Genomic DNA, 18709 nt, shown 5'->3' with positions numbered 1-18709 from the left:
CAAACTGCCGTCCAATATTTCCTTGTTTTCACTAGTGATACCGCATTGATCTTAATAAAAAGTCAACAATCTCCATAAACCTATATTGATAACTTCTTATTTCATAACAGACCTTCGTGTGTAAAGTGAATATAAATACGAATATATAACTTTAAAGAATGATATCGTCGAAAAAACGTTTTCTTCCTCGAATACTGTTCATATTCATAATATCTTTACTAATGAAAAGTAGTCGTGATCATATAGTGTTCATTACTATTATTGTATAATGAAAAGTAAAATACACAGACTTTTTTGAAATTCATCTCATATTTATATCATTATTTCAACCTGGTCAATAAAATTTAACATATTTTCAACAATTCTATTTGTTTTAATTACTCTTTACTACCAGTTCAAATTTCATAAATTTACTAAGATCAACCATAAATATTAGATTAAACTCAAACCAAATATACCAAAATATTCTTTTTATAGTATTATAATTAATAATAAATTGACAGAATTATACAAAGCACATTGGAGATCCAAATGTTATAATGATGAAGTTTTTATAGGAAGAGTTCTTTAAAACCATCTACGTATAATTGAGATATCATTATACAGATAGATAGATAGATATACATATTTTATGAAACTGAATAAAGTTCGACTTATCTGACTGTAATCTCTTTAGGTTTTCATGAATTTCTCATGATTGAGACACATAATCAATCAATCCCATAAAGCAATAACAAAAAATGTTTTCTTAGTCGAAAAGATTTAGTAGATAAACTAAATGTCATTCTTAAGTGATAATGATTTTTTTTTTAAATGTTTTAATATGGTAAGCTGTTTTTTTAATTCCATCTAAAGAATTTATGAAGGAATCAACCAGGTATAAGATAACAGGTCTTGGATTTCGACGTGAAATTCACTTATCCACTTGGCTAAATAGATTCTTGGCATTACAAATGATGTTAGTTTGTGATGAAAACCCTAAATCTAATTCTTAAACTTAACCATCAACTGTAAATCATAATTCAAATTCCTTACACTAATTTATAACACTCATTTGGTCATAGTTATCTTTTGGATGCACTCAAGGTCAGTTTAGCGTCGCTTAAAGGTCGCCGATTGATGTTAGACCACTAATAAAAACCTGGAAGTACTGAACGGTAGTTTCGTTTTATTGTTGGACTCCTCAGCAGTGAGCATTCACGATCCTGCTCGCGGGATGCAAACCCAGGTCTGTCCAGTGCTTAATTTTCAGTGGTGATCCAATATCAATCAGTTCATGATCTCAATCAAAAACTTAATAATCTATACAATCCCATACTGAAAATAATACTAAATTGAATTATATTAGTTCTTTTATGAATAGGTCATATTTTCTTCAACGACCATACATTGATAGTATCGCTGTTTATCATTTTATTATAATAATATATATAGTAAACTGAATTTTAGATTTTTGTTGAAATGAAAAAAGAACGTATTAATTTTTCGTTGCTAACTAATTTACATATAAATTACTAAATATTCTAAGGTGAATATTTCTTGTACCTAAAATATCTTAATTTGGAATCCGAGATTTAGGAAAAAATAAATTTAAGAAAATTATATATATATATATATATATATATATATATATATATATATATATATATATTTATTTATATATATATATATAGTTGTTGAAGTAACGTGAATTGTTAGGATGTCAGTAGTATCTGATAATCAGTTAAAACATTAGTTCTGAGTGAATGATGTGATCAATATAGACATTATTCTTTGCTGGGTAGTGAAGCCTAAGTAAAATAACGTGATTATGATTTTAGTAGAAATATTGTTCTGTGGTAAATTTAACCATATAACTTATAAAACAAGCAGAAAGTAATAGAAATGTTTAGAAAAATAAATACTAGTCTGGCAAAATAATAGATAAATTGGTACGTGTTTGCAGTAAATTCTATTTTTCTTTGTCCAATAAAGTTTCTTCTTAACATGACGTTAAGTAGTAGAATAACACTGCTAAAAAACACTAGACCAGTGTTTCATATTACATTTTATTGGTTAGAAGGATGTATCTTTAACCCTGAGATTGCATTCTATATCTTGCTGCTCAACTAGATGAGTTGTTGTGATCGATTCTTAGTTTATGAATTTATAGTATCATTATGCGGTTGTTTTAATATAGATAACTAATTATTTATCTTGTTCACTATATGCATTATTTGTTCAGAAAAATCTTTGGATAGGAAAAGCAATCAAGAAGAAAGAATCATAATATAATATAGAATATATAGAGTGTAACTAGCTGTGGAATCCAAGACGGGCTTCCTGCCCTATTTGGGACTCATCAGTTGGATGTACCTAGATTGTAGATTGTATGTTCACTGCGGGACTCGAACCCAGTACTGTTTACTTCAAACGCTATCGCGTTATCCACTTACCTACTGAGTCGAACAAAGGGATAATACAAATCATTCCAAACTGAATTAAATCATGTTATAATTTTATGTATTGAAGTAATAAAATAAGGTGTTTTCTCTTGTAAAATTAGACAAAATATGTGTATTTGTATTGCAAAAAGATATAATTGGAAACAAATCTTTTTAATTAGTAAGGAATATAATGACAAGATACATTGTTCTAAAGAAAAACTTTTGTAAAAGAAATACGATTTGGGAAATAAACTTTCTGAAACTCTTTTGGGTTACTGTATGTTTATTGATGGACATAATCAACAGAAACTTGAAAATATGTGGAAGGGACCGTCAGTAAAGCAAAAGCTTAATTTTACGGAACTTTAGTGAATTAACGTGAAACTCTCAAGTATCATTCAAATAAATACGTAAAAGCCCAAAAATAACCAATCTCAATTGTAATGAATGAAACGCTTGCTATAAAATGTACAGTGGATGATCTGATGTTGTTTTAAGAGATTCCAAAAATGATTTGAAAATTTACAGTTGAAGTCATGTCAGATACATGATCAATTTTTTTCATCTTTTGAAGGATATTTACCCACTCATATGAAAACTATTCGAAATGCATTATTCAAAAATTTATGTTGAAATTTTTAATTGCCCATTTTTATTACAATTTAAAAATCAATATTTCCGATCTCATTTTTTTCATGAGCAGGTGGAAACAGTATTTCCTAGTTTGCCTTCGGAGTAATATTCTACAAGTATTAATGTCTTTATTAGTATTACTTGATGCTGGGATTGTAATCAGTGAAATAGTTTTGGAAATACAATCACTTCAAAGTAAGTTAAATAGTATTATAATCGATATATATCATGTATTATATATATCATCCAAACTACTCATGGAATGTTAATAGTTATGATAATAAAACTTTATCCTTTCCGATCATAATCTAGAGCATTCATATAATTAGGTAAATTTTATTTTTTTCCGGTATATAAGGCTGTTGCAATAGACTTTTTAGTCAGTTTTAAGTATTGCACGTAGTTTTCTACTGAAAATGACACTTAATTGACACTTAATATTAATGTGTATTAAAATGAAACTTGATGGTCAGTTTTAAATATAAATCCTATACAATCAAGTTTAATTGCCACTTCCATAGTACTGAATTTTTCTCTGATAACATTTCTTGTCTTTTAGTCTTAAAATAATTCAGGAAATTTTCTTTCGTACTCAACTGTTTTAATTTGCTGAATAAATTGTCAAAAACTGATGTAAATTTATTTCTTAGAACTCACAATTAAATCAGTAAATACGTTTTTTTTATAAAACTAGTGGTTAGAGATGATAGGGGGTAATATGGGAAGTACACTTCACTTATTACCTAGATTACTTGATAGTAATCTATGATACTGAGAGGATGCCCCACGGATGAACTTGATGAAGCTCTAAGAAGCTCAGAAAGAGCTAAAGATATTCCATCCAATCATCTTTTGGAAGAATATTCCAGAATCAATACATGTAGCTTCCCTATTGGACAAACGCTAAAAACCCCCTGTATGAGGACTGGAGGACTATAATGATGATTTCGTTTTTACTAAAAACTATAAATACCTGACAGTTTTGTACCATAATTGACACTGTTTGGATTAGCATCCCTTTCGCTTGTTTTCTGTCTTCTCATTTGCGACTCGAGAGTGTTCCAGCGTTCGAGTGCTTAAGTTATACGCGGTACATTAGGAATCTAAGTTTTAGATATAATGGGTATAATGTCTCTCTTAGCAATTATTCAATTATAAGATCATAATAAATATACGAATCTTAAATAAAATGAAACGTGCGTCCTGGGTTCTACTAACAGCCACATTCCGTCTATTTCATATGAAATGTAAACAATGTATTTTTTATTTATCATTACAATATGTCTGATTGTTGGTCAATGAATAATTGACAAATAAGCATCATATATGTTCGACATGGTGTATTTTTTAATAGTTCGATTTTAGGTATCACTACTAAAATATCTAATGAAATTTTCTATTTTAAAGATGTATATGCATTACATTGTATGCCTTCTTGTTCTATACGTACTTCCCTTAGAATTTTCCTAAAGTTACAATTATTTTCCCTAACTTATCTCCTTATTATAATTTTCTAGCGTACAAAAGTAATTTTCGCACACAGCTTGAAGAATTTCGTGATATTATATGCACTGTTATGTATAGAACTGCACCTGAAATGGAACTTCCTTTTCAATGTTATTCAGATGAACGGGAACTGCATTTCAGAAAATCTAGTAAAAAAATAAATTTCACATATTATAACAAAGTTATGCGAAATCAAACTTCTCCAGTTGAACATGCGAGTCAAGTAAAAATCTATACTGAAGAATCAAATTTTACAAATCCAAGTCCTAGAATACAGAAAACACATCATTTTCATCTTAACAATCACCTCGAGAAAGATGATGAATTATTGATGGATATGTGTAGCTTCCTTTCTCACTGGTACCAAAAGTACGAACCATCTATAAAATGTTTTTTGAGTAGTGGTAAGTAATGAAAAAAACCAAGAACATTTTTTATACTTAACGCTTCATTTCAACTTAAAATATGGGATCATTCCAGTTTATAGAGATAAGATCTCACAAAAACGAAAAAATTAATATTAAGTAGTACGTAACAAAATCACTCGCCTAGGTGACCAAAGACATAACTCTGTGATCAAGTTATTTTTGTAACCTTTAAACTGTTGAATGATGGCGACAGGAAATGCTGTGATTTTGAACCAAACCAAATGGGAAGATAAAATCTGATAAAGCAAGATCTCAACTTTTCGTCCATTCTGTCATTTGTCAAAAGAACACAGACAACAATTTTTAGGAAAATGTGAATATTGTGGAACGTGCATTCGAAAAATTGAAAAATATATCCATTTGCAAGTATAATAGCTTCTAAGAAATCTGATTGGTCAGTTTCCAGTTTCCTTACATGTCCTCATATTTAACTTATGCTTTAGGAACAGAATCAGTGGTCTACAAGTGGTAAATGAAAAGTGGATAAAATTTGACTTCAGATGAATTAAATTCAACCCGACCGGCTGGCTATACGTTTTTTAGTGTTCAAAAACGTCGTAGCTCGTGTAGTTCTTTGTAATATTCTTAGATATGAACTAATTAAGCACAGCATTCTCGACAAACTATATTTTTGTCACTTTCACTCCAAATATTTGAGCGAACATTCTTTACCAAAATCAAATATTCCTCCCACCTAAGAGGCTAACAACTGTAGGGTTTATATTACAATTACTTTGAGATATCTTTTAATATTAACCAGCTTTGATACCAGATATGTATTTTTCACCATTACACGTCTAACCGGTGGGTTTTATAAGATATGAAGAACGATACACGTACGTCGTTAAGAAATCATGATCTGTGTATCTACTTTATTATAATACTTATCTTTGCCTTTGAACTAACAACCATCTGTCTTGTGCATGGACGCTTAACCTCTAAACCGAAGACCCTGGGTTCTAGTCCATCGTGTGAGAACATGGATGCACTCTGTTGATGTGTCCCATACTAGAACAAAACGGCTTCCAGGTTTTCAAATGGTGATCTGGCTTAGTTCGACTGATGAATTCGACTATTGAAGTCAATGTAGACATGAATCGATACCTGATATGATAATGTTTCAATAATAATAATTTATAATGAAAGTTAGTTATTTGATCTGAAGTGTGTTGTGATTGAGGCATATGAAGAGGTGTCTGTTTCATTTTTATTGAAACTCAGTGAGTCATTATAGATAAGACTATAGTTAGTCACATCTTGACCGTTGGGTTCACTGTAAGATCTTAAAGTAGAATGAAACAAATTGATTATGTTGAAGTGTTTATATAAAAAAATGAAAACAAGGGTTCAAATAGTGTTGTTTTATTTTTTAAGCAGTGATGGAAGGTAGTTAACAGTGAAATATAGTACGCGTGTCCCTCCTTATTTAAGACATGTACAATTCTAAACATCAATGTGAAAATTCAAATAATCAATTTGTAAATATAAATTGATATATTATCATTATCGATATTCAACGCCGATCGATGCAATAATAAATCGCTTCACCGAATTATTTTAAAGAAGCTTAGTAAATAATTAGAAACTGATACCATCAATTAATGTCTAGAATTGATCTATAATTAATAGAACAATGTTATTTTTTATGGAGTTTTCTCTTTTTTCTTTCCCCTTTCCTATTATAGAGATGAATAATATCATTCGGCGTATATTTTCAAATTTAATGCCAAACAATGCCACACTAAATCTAACTGAAACGAAGAATCAGGCAACTATCTATCTAAATGATAAACCAAGAATTTTTCAATCAGGAAGTCAAACAGATTTACATACTATAATCCCATTTTTGTTTTCTGCTATAAATAGTACTACTTTTTATGAACATACAAATGGAAATGAATTAATTTCTCATGATGATAATGTACATAATGAAGGATTTTGTGGAGATTCATATTTAAAAAGACGTCAGCTCGGCGCAAGAGCAATGCATGAAGCTTCAGAAATTTTGCATTATTTAAGCATTGCTATCACAGCCTTATTCTTTTTGTGTGTAATATTGAAATTAATTTGTATTGGGAAGGAATTTTTTCGAGATACAAATGAAGTAAGTCGATTCATTAGATATTTAACATGTTTTCTAATTACTTGATTCTTATGTTGTTGAATTTACGTTAATACATTTTTGTTATGCAATTTAACTTCTTACATAAGTGAAAAACTTAAGTTTATATTTTACTATCTAACAGTAAACTCTACCCATTTAAGATTAATCAAATAATAAGCAAATTAATCTGAATTCTCATATTGTAGATAATTTAAATCTTATCATTCGACTAGGATCATTCGTCAAATGATGTTTATAAAAGCCTCATTATCTCAATAGACTGATAACTAATTAGTCTATTTATCCAACTTTACATCACAAGTTAAAAATATGATAATCATCATTCTGAGTATGCTAGGTTACGGTAATTGGTTGGCAATATTTCCTTTTATATATGAAAACAAATATTACTCTAAATCATATTGCTGTTAGTAATTTCAGTTTACCGATTGATCAGTAACATTATGTTGATTAGATGAAGTAAAATTAATTATATATTTGATTGAATGTTATTGTATTTAGGGTGAAATGAGTGATACATTGATTTATACAGATAACAATTACAAAAAAGGTATCTATCTAGTTCATTAACATGTTCTTATCCTACTATAAATTAAAAAAAGACAATGATGTTAGCGTGATAGCAATGTTTTCCAGGAGGTGTTACTACTTAATTGAATTACAAAATATGAATAAAATAACATAGCATGCCATATTAAGCAAATAAGATGTTAGTTTTATGAAGCTTTTCATTTATGTGAAAATCAATGTTAATAAATCTTTCTCATGACGATAATTCATACAGTTATGTATAAAATAATATATCTGTAATATCCTAATGGGTAGAAAAACCAAATTTTCTGACGTTTCGTGACTCAGTGTAAGTTACTTCTTCAGTGAATAAATAACTAAATCAATATTACTTACGTACTTACGCCTGTTACTCCTAATGGAGCATAGGCCGCCGACCAGCATTCTCCATCCCACTCTGTCCTCCGCCCTCTTTTCTAGTTCCATCCAATTCTTGTTCATTTTTCTCATGTCTATTTCCATTTCTCGGCGTAGTGTGTTCTTTGGTCTTCCTCTTTTCCTTTGGCCTTCAGGATTCCATGTGAGGGCTTGTCTTGTGACGCAGTTGGGTGCTTTCCTCAATATGTGTCCTATGCTGTGTTGTATCGGAGAATCTTGCTTTTCCCTTTGTGCATATTGAGACCTACTGCTGCTGAGGCCGCTGCTACACTGTTCGTCTTCTCCTGCATTTGTTGTTGTGTTTGGGATAGAAGGGCCAGATTATTTGCGAAGTCTAGATCTCCCAACTGCATTCTAGATGTCAACTGTATCCCGTGCTTCCCTTCAGATGTTGACCTCTTCAGGATCCAGTCGATCACCAGGAGAAAGAGAAAGAGTGAGAGTAAGCAACCTTGCCTAACACCGGTCTTCACTTCGAACGACTTTGTCAAATGCCCTTCATGCACAATTTTGCAGTTTAATCCATCATATGAGTTCTGTATGATTTTGGCTATCTTCTGAGGTACGCCGTAATGTCGAAGAAGTTTCCATAGTGTCGTTCTGTCTACGCTATCAAATGCCTTTTCGTAGTCAATGAAGTTGATGTAGAGCGATGAATTCCATCCAACTGATTGTTCCACAATGATCCGTAGAGTTGCGATTTGGTCTGTACACGATCTATCCCTACGGAATCCTGCCTGTTGGTCACGAAGTTGGGCGTCTACGCAGTCCTTCATCCTGTTTAACAATACTCTGTTGAAGACTTTTCCCGGTATTGAGAGAAGAGTGATGCCCCTGTAGTTATCACACTTGCTGAGATCTCCCTTCTTCGATATTTTGATCAGGAGTCCTTCTTTCCAGTCTGTTGGTACTTGTTCCTCATCCCAAATCTTATTGAAGAGAATGTGGAGTATCCGTGCAGTTGCCGCTACGTCTGATTTTAGTGCCTCTGCTGGAATGTTACTGATCCTGGTGCTTTTCCACTCTTGATTTGTCTGATGGCCATGCTTATCTCTTCAATTGTTGGTGGGCCAACATTGATTGGGAGGTCCGTGGGTGCTGCTTCGGTGTTGGGCGGGTTCAGTGGGGCTGGTCGATTCAAGAGTTCTTTGATGTGTTCTACCCACCTGTTCTATTGCTCTTCAATGTTGGTGATTATCTTGCCTTCTTTGCTTTTCACTGGTCGTTCTGGTTTGTGGCGATTTCCAGAGAGTTTCTTTGTCGTGTCATACAATTATCTAATGTTTCCTTCTCTTGCAGCCTTTTCCGCCGTCGTTGCTAAATCTTCCACATATTTACGTTTGTCGGTTCTGATGCTCCTCTTCACTTGTTTGTTTACTTCTGTATATTCAGCTTGTGCCTTGACTTTTTCTGCTCTTGTTCGGCTGGTATTGATTGCTGCTTTCTTGTTCCTCCTTTCTTGAATCTTATCCAGTGTATAAACAGTGATCCATTCGTTGTGATGGTGCTACTTGTGACCCAGGACCTCATGACATGTTGAAGTGATTGCCTCTTTGATCCCCTTCCAGTTGCTCTCCATAGTAGTTTCTTCTCCATTGAGTAGATCATGAAAGGCTTGGAACTTATTGTTGAGGACTATCTTGAATTCATTAAGTTTGTCAGTGTCCTGAAGAAAAGCCGTATTGAACTTTTGTGATATTGTCCGCTCCATTGTCCAGTGCTTCTTGAGTTTTAATTTCATCTTGGCGACCAGCAAGTGATGGTCTGATGCTGTATCAGTTCCTCTCTTGGTTCTTATGTCTTCTGTCGTCCTCCTGAACTTTTTGTTGATGCAGATATTGTCGATTTGGTTTTTTCTAGAGTGATCCGGTGAAGTCCATGTGGTTTTGTGTATGAGTTTATGTGGGAATATGGTGCCGCCTATGACCAGTTTTTTGAAGGCACATAGATTTGCAAATCTCTCACCATTTTCGTTCCTTTCTCCCAGTCCGTGCCGTCCCATGATGTCTTCATATCCAGTGTTGTCCGTTCCAACCTTGGCATTGAAATCTCCCATCAGAATGGTCAGGTCCTTTGTTGGGCACTTCTCGATGATTGACTGCAGCCTATCGTAGAATTGATCTTTAGCGTCTTCATCGTAGTCGTTCGTGGGCACATAGTATTGGATGATGTACATTTTAATGCCCGCTTTCTGTTTTTGAAGGAGGCTTTGATGATCCATGATGGTCCATGAGATTTCCATCCTATAAGTGCATTTTGTGCTTGTTTGGACAGCATCAATACAACTCCTTGTGTATTTGGAGCATTTTCTTCTTCATGGCCAGAGTATAATAGAAGTTCTCCTGAAGTTAGTCGTTGTTGTCCAACTTGCGTCCAATGTGTTTCACTGATCCCAAGCACCTTTAGATTGTATCTCCTCATTTCTGCAGCAATTTGGAAGGCTCTTCCGGTGTCCCACATTGTACGAACATTCCATGTACTTAAATAAATGGTTGCTCCGGTTGTCAGAAGGGGCATCGGCCTCGTAACTTCCGAAGGAATTCGGCTTTCATCATGAGGCGTCATAGTTCTTCTAAATGAAGACCTTCTGATTCTCAGGGCAGAGTTTAAAAGGTTTGAATAATTTTTTTCTGGTTAGCGTTTTTCAGCGAGTTAGTTTTCTACAAGATGGGGACACTAACCCCATGCCCAACCCTTCTCCTTTATCCGGGCTTGGGACCGGCGGTAGCCCCCGGAGTTAAATCAAAATTAGTCCAAGTTTAAACAGTACAAAAGAACGACATAAGACTATTATGTGCGATCAATCAAAAGACAAGTCTAAACAAATGAATGTCATATCATTTCTGTCAAGGTGAACCAGTTAAACAATAAAAACCCAGCTAAAATAAATACTCAGTATTGTTCATTTGATATTAATGAACAATTATACAATGATAATAAGAGTTAAATTGATATTTTCAAAGATATATTCTAAAAAATAATACAATAAAACAATACATTATTTCCTAATATGGCACATCACAGGTTTCAATTTCTTAATGAAAGCTAAAATTCATGACAGATCGAAATTATGACAACCGGGTAAATGTGTATTTACTTACTATATGTTATTACTATATTGAACTGAAAAAAAAGTTAGATACTCAACGGATAATTTAAAACAGTGAATAATATATATATATACTTATGCTGTGGATTAAAATCCAGTTGATTAATGAAGTCACAAAGGTGAAATAGATTCATTTTGATTGATTACTTATAGTATGATATCGCCGTTGTGTTATATTACGTCTTCAGGAATACTTTATGCATGATTGCTATTTTATAGATTTTAGTAAAGTACATTTTTAAAAAATTACAAAAATCTCTTTTAACATCAGTCATTCTATTGCATTCTCTTCTTTAGTTCCATAATAATTTCCTTAATGTTTTGTTATCTTCACTTACTGTTGCTTAATATTAATTAAAAATAGTGGATTTCAAATATAATATTCATTCAAAAATATCAAATTCAACCGAGAAGAATCTTATCCAAAGGGTCATCACCTGACAATTAATGAGTTACAATATACGTCACCCGTATATCTTCCAAAAACAGTTCCAGTTTGTTCAAATCATGAAACCTCAAGAAATGCCCGTTGTAAAACTCTTTTCTGTTGACCTCCAATTTACTGACACCCATCTCAAGAGATGTAATATAAAGTTCTGAGTTCTTTTCCACATTTAGTACAATTCTAAACAACCTGTTCATGATTCGTTGCTCTATTCGATAACAGTGATTTCATTCGCCTCGCAGGCATATTTTACAGTTAGTTTTCTATTCAAAATTTAAACCACTTACATTAAACTCAATAGAGACTGAAATTGATTATCAAGGATTTGAAGTTATAAATATTAAGTATTTAATAAAACAACTAAATCGAAAAAGGATATTTCTCACACAGAAATTCAGTATTATAACGGCTGTTCTTGAATAATCAAGTCAAGAATCTGAATAAATCACTAAAGACCATAAGATGAATCTAAACAAAAACAAAATATTGCACACTAGATGCGACCTATATTTTTCAATAATCCCTGATATATGCTCCTATCGGAATCAATAAAAGACAGGTTTTAGATACGTAAATCATTATTAAATTAAACTGGTAAACTTTTATTAGACACTAAGATCTGATTTAAAGCTTTAGTAAAATATAACATGCTGTCGGACCAAAGTCTACAGAAAAATTTCTACCCTGGAAGTATCAAACCATAATCATATATTGAAAACTTGTGAAATGTCAGATATATTCACACATATAATAAAGCAGAAAAAATTGTTTTGTTGTTAGACGTTTTTGCAAAGAATAAAAATTGTTTCGTTGTTGTTTTTGACTTACTCATACCTCTTAAGAACTGAGCGTTCTATTTTTTTCTTATGAAAGATGAACACCAGTAACCTGTAGCACTAAGTATCTCATCAAAGATAAAATAACAATTACGGATACTATCAGACGACCCAAATGAGACGAATATACATCCGCTCGCTGTATGTTTTCGTGTTGAAAATTATATCTATTCGATTCAGTAATTTTCGTTGCTTGATACACATTTGAGAGTTACATAAAATTCAACCGATATTACTGTGATATTGATGCTATGTCAAACAAGACAATATTTAATTGAATATATTGTTCGGTTATTAATTACACTATTATCTCTTCAATTTCATATTGTTTATAATAATTCTGATTATTAATTTCGCAATTTCAACTATCCTACAAAATGATTCCAGCTTAGTTTACATATTAGATTTTTCAATATATAAAAATACTGACAAATTCATTTTCATAACATATCTCAATTCGTATATTGTAATTAAAACTGATATTTATCAGAAGAGGTTTTGTGGATGTTTTAGTAATTTTAATAGTCGAGATCATGAGTCAATTGAAGCTAGACCAACATAGAAAACCTGAATGCACTGAACGGCCGTTTCGTTCTATTGTGGGACTCCTCAGCAGTACGCATCCACGATCACCGCCTCACGAGATTCGAAACAAGGACCTATCAGTCTCGCGTGCGAGTGCTTAACCATCAGACCACTGAGCCGTTATCTAATTGTGTGAATGTCTAACTTCTACTTATCCACACGTTGGGTGACTTATCCACTATAGTGTTCAGTGAGCTACTATCTCACAACAGACCCGGTTGAACTCCACTGGTTACTGCTTCTCACTAGAAATGATGTTTGTTAAGCCTGGTGGAAATAATTTCAAGATATTATTCTGAATTTATACACACATCTAAAGCACTAAAATAATCATTTTAATGGGACTTAAATAATGAAGTTTATTGTTCAAATTTCAAAGACTTAAAACAGTTAGTACTAGCATATAACTGCTCTGAGTTCGAAATACTTTTCTTAATTCAATACAGAGTTTTTGAAGATTTAGCTCATTCGAAAATAGTTTTATCGCTGACCAGAGCACAACATACAAATATAGAATAACGTCGAAGGTTGTTCAGGTACCGTCTTTTATAAATCTTGAAATTACAATAGTTTACTACCGTAACATTTCAGTTGACTGAGCTAAAAATCATTGCTTTTGGCATTAAGAAACATAAATTAAACTTTTGGTCAACAATTGAACTGTTACTTTCGTGGAGCATTACATTATTACATTAAATAAATAGAATTAGTTTTCTAACTTATTGTACAAAACAATGTAAAAATATACCTGAATAGTGAAGCAACGCAGACTCCAATATTTACACTATTGCTGTTTTAGAGTATATACTAAAGTGTTTTCAGTAAAAAAAGATAGTCACATTAACAAAATTGTTCATTGTTTTAAACAGACGATCATAGAACGGCATTACATTGTTATATCTTTTGAGACTGAATTCGAAAATCAATGATTACAAATTGACTGTTGTAGAGTCGATATAAATGTTCAGTATTTGTTAACTCATAACCATACTGTGTATTTATTTTATTTTTATATCAGAGTATGTTAATTAAAATGATAATAATAACTAGATTTTGTATGTTGAATCTTTTCATTTAAACTAAATCCCTATGGAATTCTCAAACAAAAGTATATCTCAGTGGATAACATTTTTTCAAGTTTCACTGTTATAAATTCATATTTATCATGTCACAGTTACTGAAACAAAAAAGGACTATTTTAGATTTCAATGAATAATTTAAATAATGAACAATATCATACAATAATTAAGTACTTGTAACTGTAGAACCTGATACTGAAATTAGTAAGATCAATAAATCACTCGAGTATTCATTATTTTATAAGGATTGCTTAGGAATATTGTTTTAATGTATCGTTACAAAATATTCCTCTAACCTAATTAAGTCATTATGTAACGATATAAGACAATTTACTATTGAAAGACTAGTTTACATCACTGTCTCATTTCTCTAGGTGTATATGAAAATGATTTCTTAGAGAATAAAATTAAAGTGTATTATTATTAGACTTTTTTTTATTCATGTGTGATTGTAGAATTTTGGAAGTGAATGTCGCATATACTCAGCAACCGACATTATTATTATTATTGTATCAACTGAATTATTTTTTTCATGATTAACCTTAATTCCCTTTATATTCTATGCATCACTCATATGTTAACTGTATGTTGTCCAATCAGTTCATTATATGCTCACTATCACATATCTCTTAATGTATTTTATTTTACAGAAGTCATTTAAAACTGTCATTACCAGCGGTTTATAAAATTGTAACAAACCAAAAAGATAGATTAGTTAATGTTATTCTTTTTGTATAAGATAATTAAATTGATAACTAACAGAGATTGTTATAATGGCTTTACATTTCACCGTTTTTTTTAATGTTTAGTAGTAAGGATATATATATATATATATATATATATATATATATATATCGATAACAATCAACATACAATCAAATTGCAGTCATATAATGGGCGACAAAAAATCTCTACAGCTTTAGTTCATTATATATATATATATATATATATATATATATATATATATATACTTAACTCGCGCTAGTGAATAACGGAATAAAAATAAGTCAAATACGACAATGAAGATTTGATTAAAAACATTTCATACAATCGTTGATCAGAACAGGCAATCAGATAGACTGAGCGAAATGACCGAAGCAAAATTTATTGAAGAAGGCATGTTATCCAACTCAATTTAACCAAGCCTTATTTAGTCAGACAAAAATAAGTTACAGACATGTGATGAGTAAAATAAGAAGTACACATAAAAACAATCAAGGTTGATAAGTGAATGATTAACAAGGTCAAAATGTGACTAAAGCAGAATGAATAAATTCGTCTGTTCGAAAACTAGAATACGTTATGTGAGCTTGATGTGACACCCGACACTACAGAGTGTTTCCCAGTTTTGATTTTTTCTTGAAAGTCTTTTTCATGTATCAATGTTAGTTGAAAGCTTTATTGTTGTTTGGATGTTTGTACAAAATCCATATTTTCATCTATATTCATAAAGAATACTTTATTAGTAAAAAGACTAATTTTACTGACTTAACTCAATTTCAGTTATGACCGATAATGTAATTAGTGAGGAGAATAAACTGGTAAATATGAAATTTGTTCTTAAATGATGCATATATTACAGTAAACATTTTTATTTCAAATTAATGTTTACTTTGTCTGAAATATAAAAGATTTAAATGATTGTATTCTTTTCCAGGAAGGATATTACTAAAATATTGTTGAAGTGACAATAAGTAGTAGGTCATATGATAAGTTATTTTGCCCTGTATCATACTCCATAATAATAGTAGTTTTATTCAAAATATTAACTGGTGCAGACAAGATGTTAAAAAACGTTCCACTACGATATAAATAATTATTAGCAATTTTTCTAATATTCATATAAGTTAAATGAAACTCTAAAGTGAAAATAACGTTTATCTACCATAGTGAACTCATTTGGTGAATTATGATAGGTAAACTTTTATTATAACTGAATGCTAGGCAACATAATACTCATTTTTGTTAAATGACGTATACTAAAGTTTACTGAAACCTTAGCTACACGAAAATTCAAACCACCTTTATGTATTCTCACCTTAAACCTACCCTTGTAATATTAGCTTATTATCCAATGTGCAAATGTTTCAAATTGTTTTTCATACTATTTTCTTCATTGTCTTTGTCTCCTCTTACCCTCCATTCCTAGTCTAGTTGACCTTTTATTTTTATATATAAATGTTTTTAGCAAGTATATATGTGTGATTAGACGGTTCGAAATCTATTACGCTATGATATCACATCGTTTTGATAATCTTCATCTTCTTATTACACTATCCAAATAACCAACTGTTTTAAAACATCAATTTTACATATGATTAATTGCTGCCTGAATAATTTATTATTAATGTCTTTTGTAGTGATGTGTAGCATAAATTCAAATCAGGAGAAAAATATTACTTCACTCAAAATTGCGGTTACATCTTATTCATAAAAATTAATCAACAAGGAATTTATTTCCATACCTTTTTGTTAATTATTCATAATTTCATTTAATATTATACAAAATATAACAGGATATCAAGTATCCTAAACTTGATCAAAAAACGTTTCTATGCAATGAAAACTGAACAACAACAAAATAGTTACATATAAATTCACTTGGTATTATTTAACCTGTATCTTCCCATTGAGGTTTAAGACTGCAATTGATCAGTCTATTATTGGCATATGTGCATACTATGTGTATGCCTCGATATTACCTTAATTCACAAGTTTTTGTAAGCAATGATGAATAGTGGCTAGCAGTGGAATCCAGTTTGACGCGCGTTTCGTCCCACAGTGAACATCAACTCTGAGATGCAGGTACATCCAGATGACGAGTCCCAAATATGACGAAACGCGCATCCTGGATCCACTGCTAGCCACTATCCATCATTGCTTACATAGTTACATATAGTTTTAGTTTTTTTTTACTATTAATGAATTCTCATTTAAACAAACTGTCAATATTTTTTAAGTAGACATTAGGTTATACCAAAACTGAAATATAATTTACCGAACAAGATTGTATATGTATAAAAATTTTTAAAATTCAGATCAATGTTTATAGACAAAACGTTGTTCAATTCAGATAAAGAATCATTAGTAACTTCAAAGTAAACTCGTAGAATCATTCTTCTCTTTTAACAATAATCAGGAAATAAATAAATAAATACAAAAAAAAGTTGAAAACAAAAATCAATTTAGGAAAAAAAAGTTTTCATTTATGCATGATTACTTACGACAGGAAATCAATTATCTACATAAATGATTTCTGGTTAAGTGATTAATCAAAAAATCTAAGCAATGTTTTTGACAATCTTTGCCATAAGGGAATTAACTACTACTACTACTACTACTACTACTAGTACTATTACTGTTACGCTAATGTGGTTATATTATGTCAATAAATGCAAAACGCCTAATTATTGTGGAACAATTTAATTCTGTCTCATCTTTATACCGTTAATTTTACTTTCATTAAAACAAATTCCTTTTATTTTTATCCAAAAAAGCTAAGAAATCTACTTCAAAATGTATAATAATGACAATTTAAATGATTATTATATTAGGTAGAAAATAGTTCTGTAATGAATAAATGACAATAAATCTATAAGCGATGAATAGAAGCTAGAATAATATTTACATAGTTGAATGATATTATGATTTATGAAATTCTCATATGTAAAACTCAGATTCAATTGAGTATAATTAGTAATCTGAAAAATAAACATAATTTATTTCTATTTCAAATGTGATTATTTCAATTAATTAGCTTGAATTTGAATTGTCACTTTGTTGTTATATACGACTAGATTTTAAACAGTGTTTGTTGATAAGTAGGCATCTTGTGAGCGATAGATTTTTATACAATCAATGTTGCATAAGCTTTTTGAATTGATGGACTATGGCTACTACTAGAATTCAAGACACGTGTTTCATCTTATTTGATTCTCGTCAGCAAGACATACCTATTGATTCTAACTGGTGATATTTATACTAAAATTCGAACTTAGTATTTTTTTTTCATTTATTGCACTTAACGGGTCAAGTGTTTTAAATTTTATTACTAGTCACTTGGAATTATATTGTACCTTATTGTCCACTGATATTACCGTTTAAAGTGTTAAAAGAGGAATATTTCACATCAATTGTTACCAACTGAACAATACAAAATGTAGTAAATAAATGTAAATAAACGAATAAATGTGATTGATATGACGTGAAGAAAAGTTAAAATTCGAATAATTTACTCATTATGAGTTTTGTTCAACACTACTTCAGTTTTGATTCAATGTGATTTCATCCTGATTATTAATCAAAATGGGTGTACAACTAATATATGAATGAGTGTATTTTCGACTAAGGTAGTCGTGTTTTGGGGGTTAATAATGCTTCACTTATATCAGTCTTGTGTTCTTGCTTTCATGTTGTGGGAATTGCAGAGTTCCCTCGTACCGAGTATAAGTGACAAGCGTTTCTGACACAGCAATCAGTGATGACCAGATATAACAAGTAGCATTGAACGACAAAACATATTAGTGATAAATAAATTTCGCCGTTATTATCACCATTTTTAAAGACCTTTTTAAAATTGATGAAGGCTG

General features: G+C 30.9%; 1 protein-coding gene across 2 annotated transcripts in view; it reads left to right on the top strand.

The window, feature by feature from the left end:
• HVCN1_1 (Voltage-gated hydrogen channel 1) overlaps positions 1-18709 on the top strand; it is a 79462-nt gene that overhangs the window by 16750 nt on the left and 44003 nt on the right. For both annotated transcript variants that reach the window (XM_035729871.2, XM_051216120.1), the window contains exons 3-5: positions 3130-3254; positions 4577-4969; positions 6679-7097. In XM_035729871.2, the coding sequence (XP_035585356.2) occupies positions 3130-3254; positions 4577-4969; positions 6679-7097 (937 nt within the window). The remainder of the gene's footprint in view (positions 1-3129; positions 3255-4576; positions 4970-6678; positions 7098-18709) is intronic.

Source organism: Schistosoma haematobium, chromosome 4 (assembly GCF_000699445.3).
Source record: "Schistosoma haematobium chromosome 4, whole genome shotgun sequence".
Lineage (NCBI taxonomy): Eukaryota > Metazoa > Platyhelminthes > Trematoda > Strigeidida > Schistosomatidae > Schistosoma > Schistosoma haematobium.
Note: the sequence above shows the minus strand (reverse complement) of the source record. Positions and strands in the feature narration are given on the sequence as shown.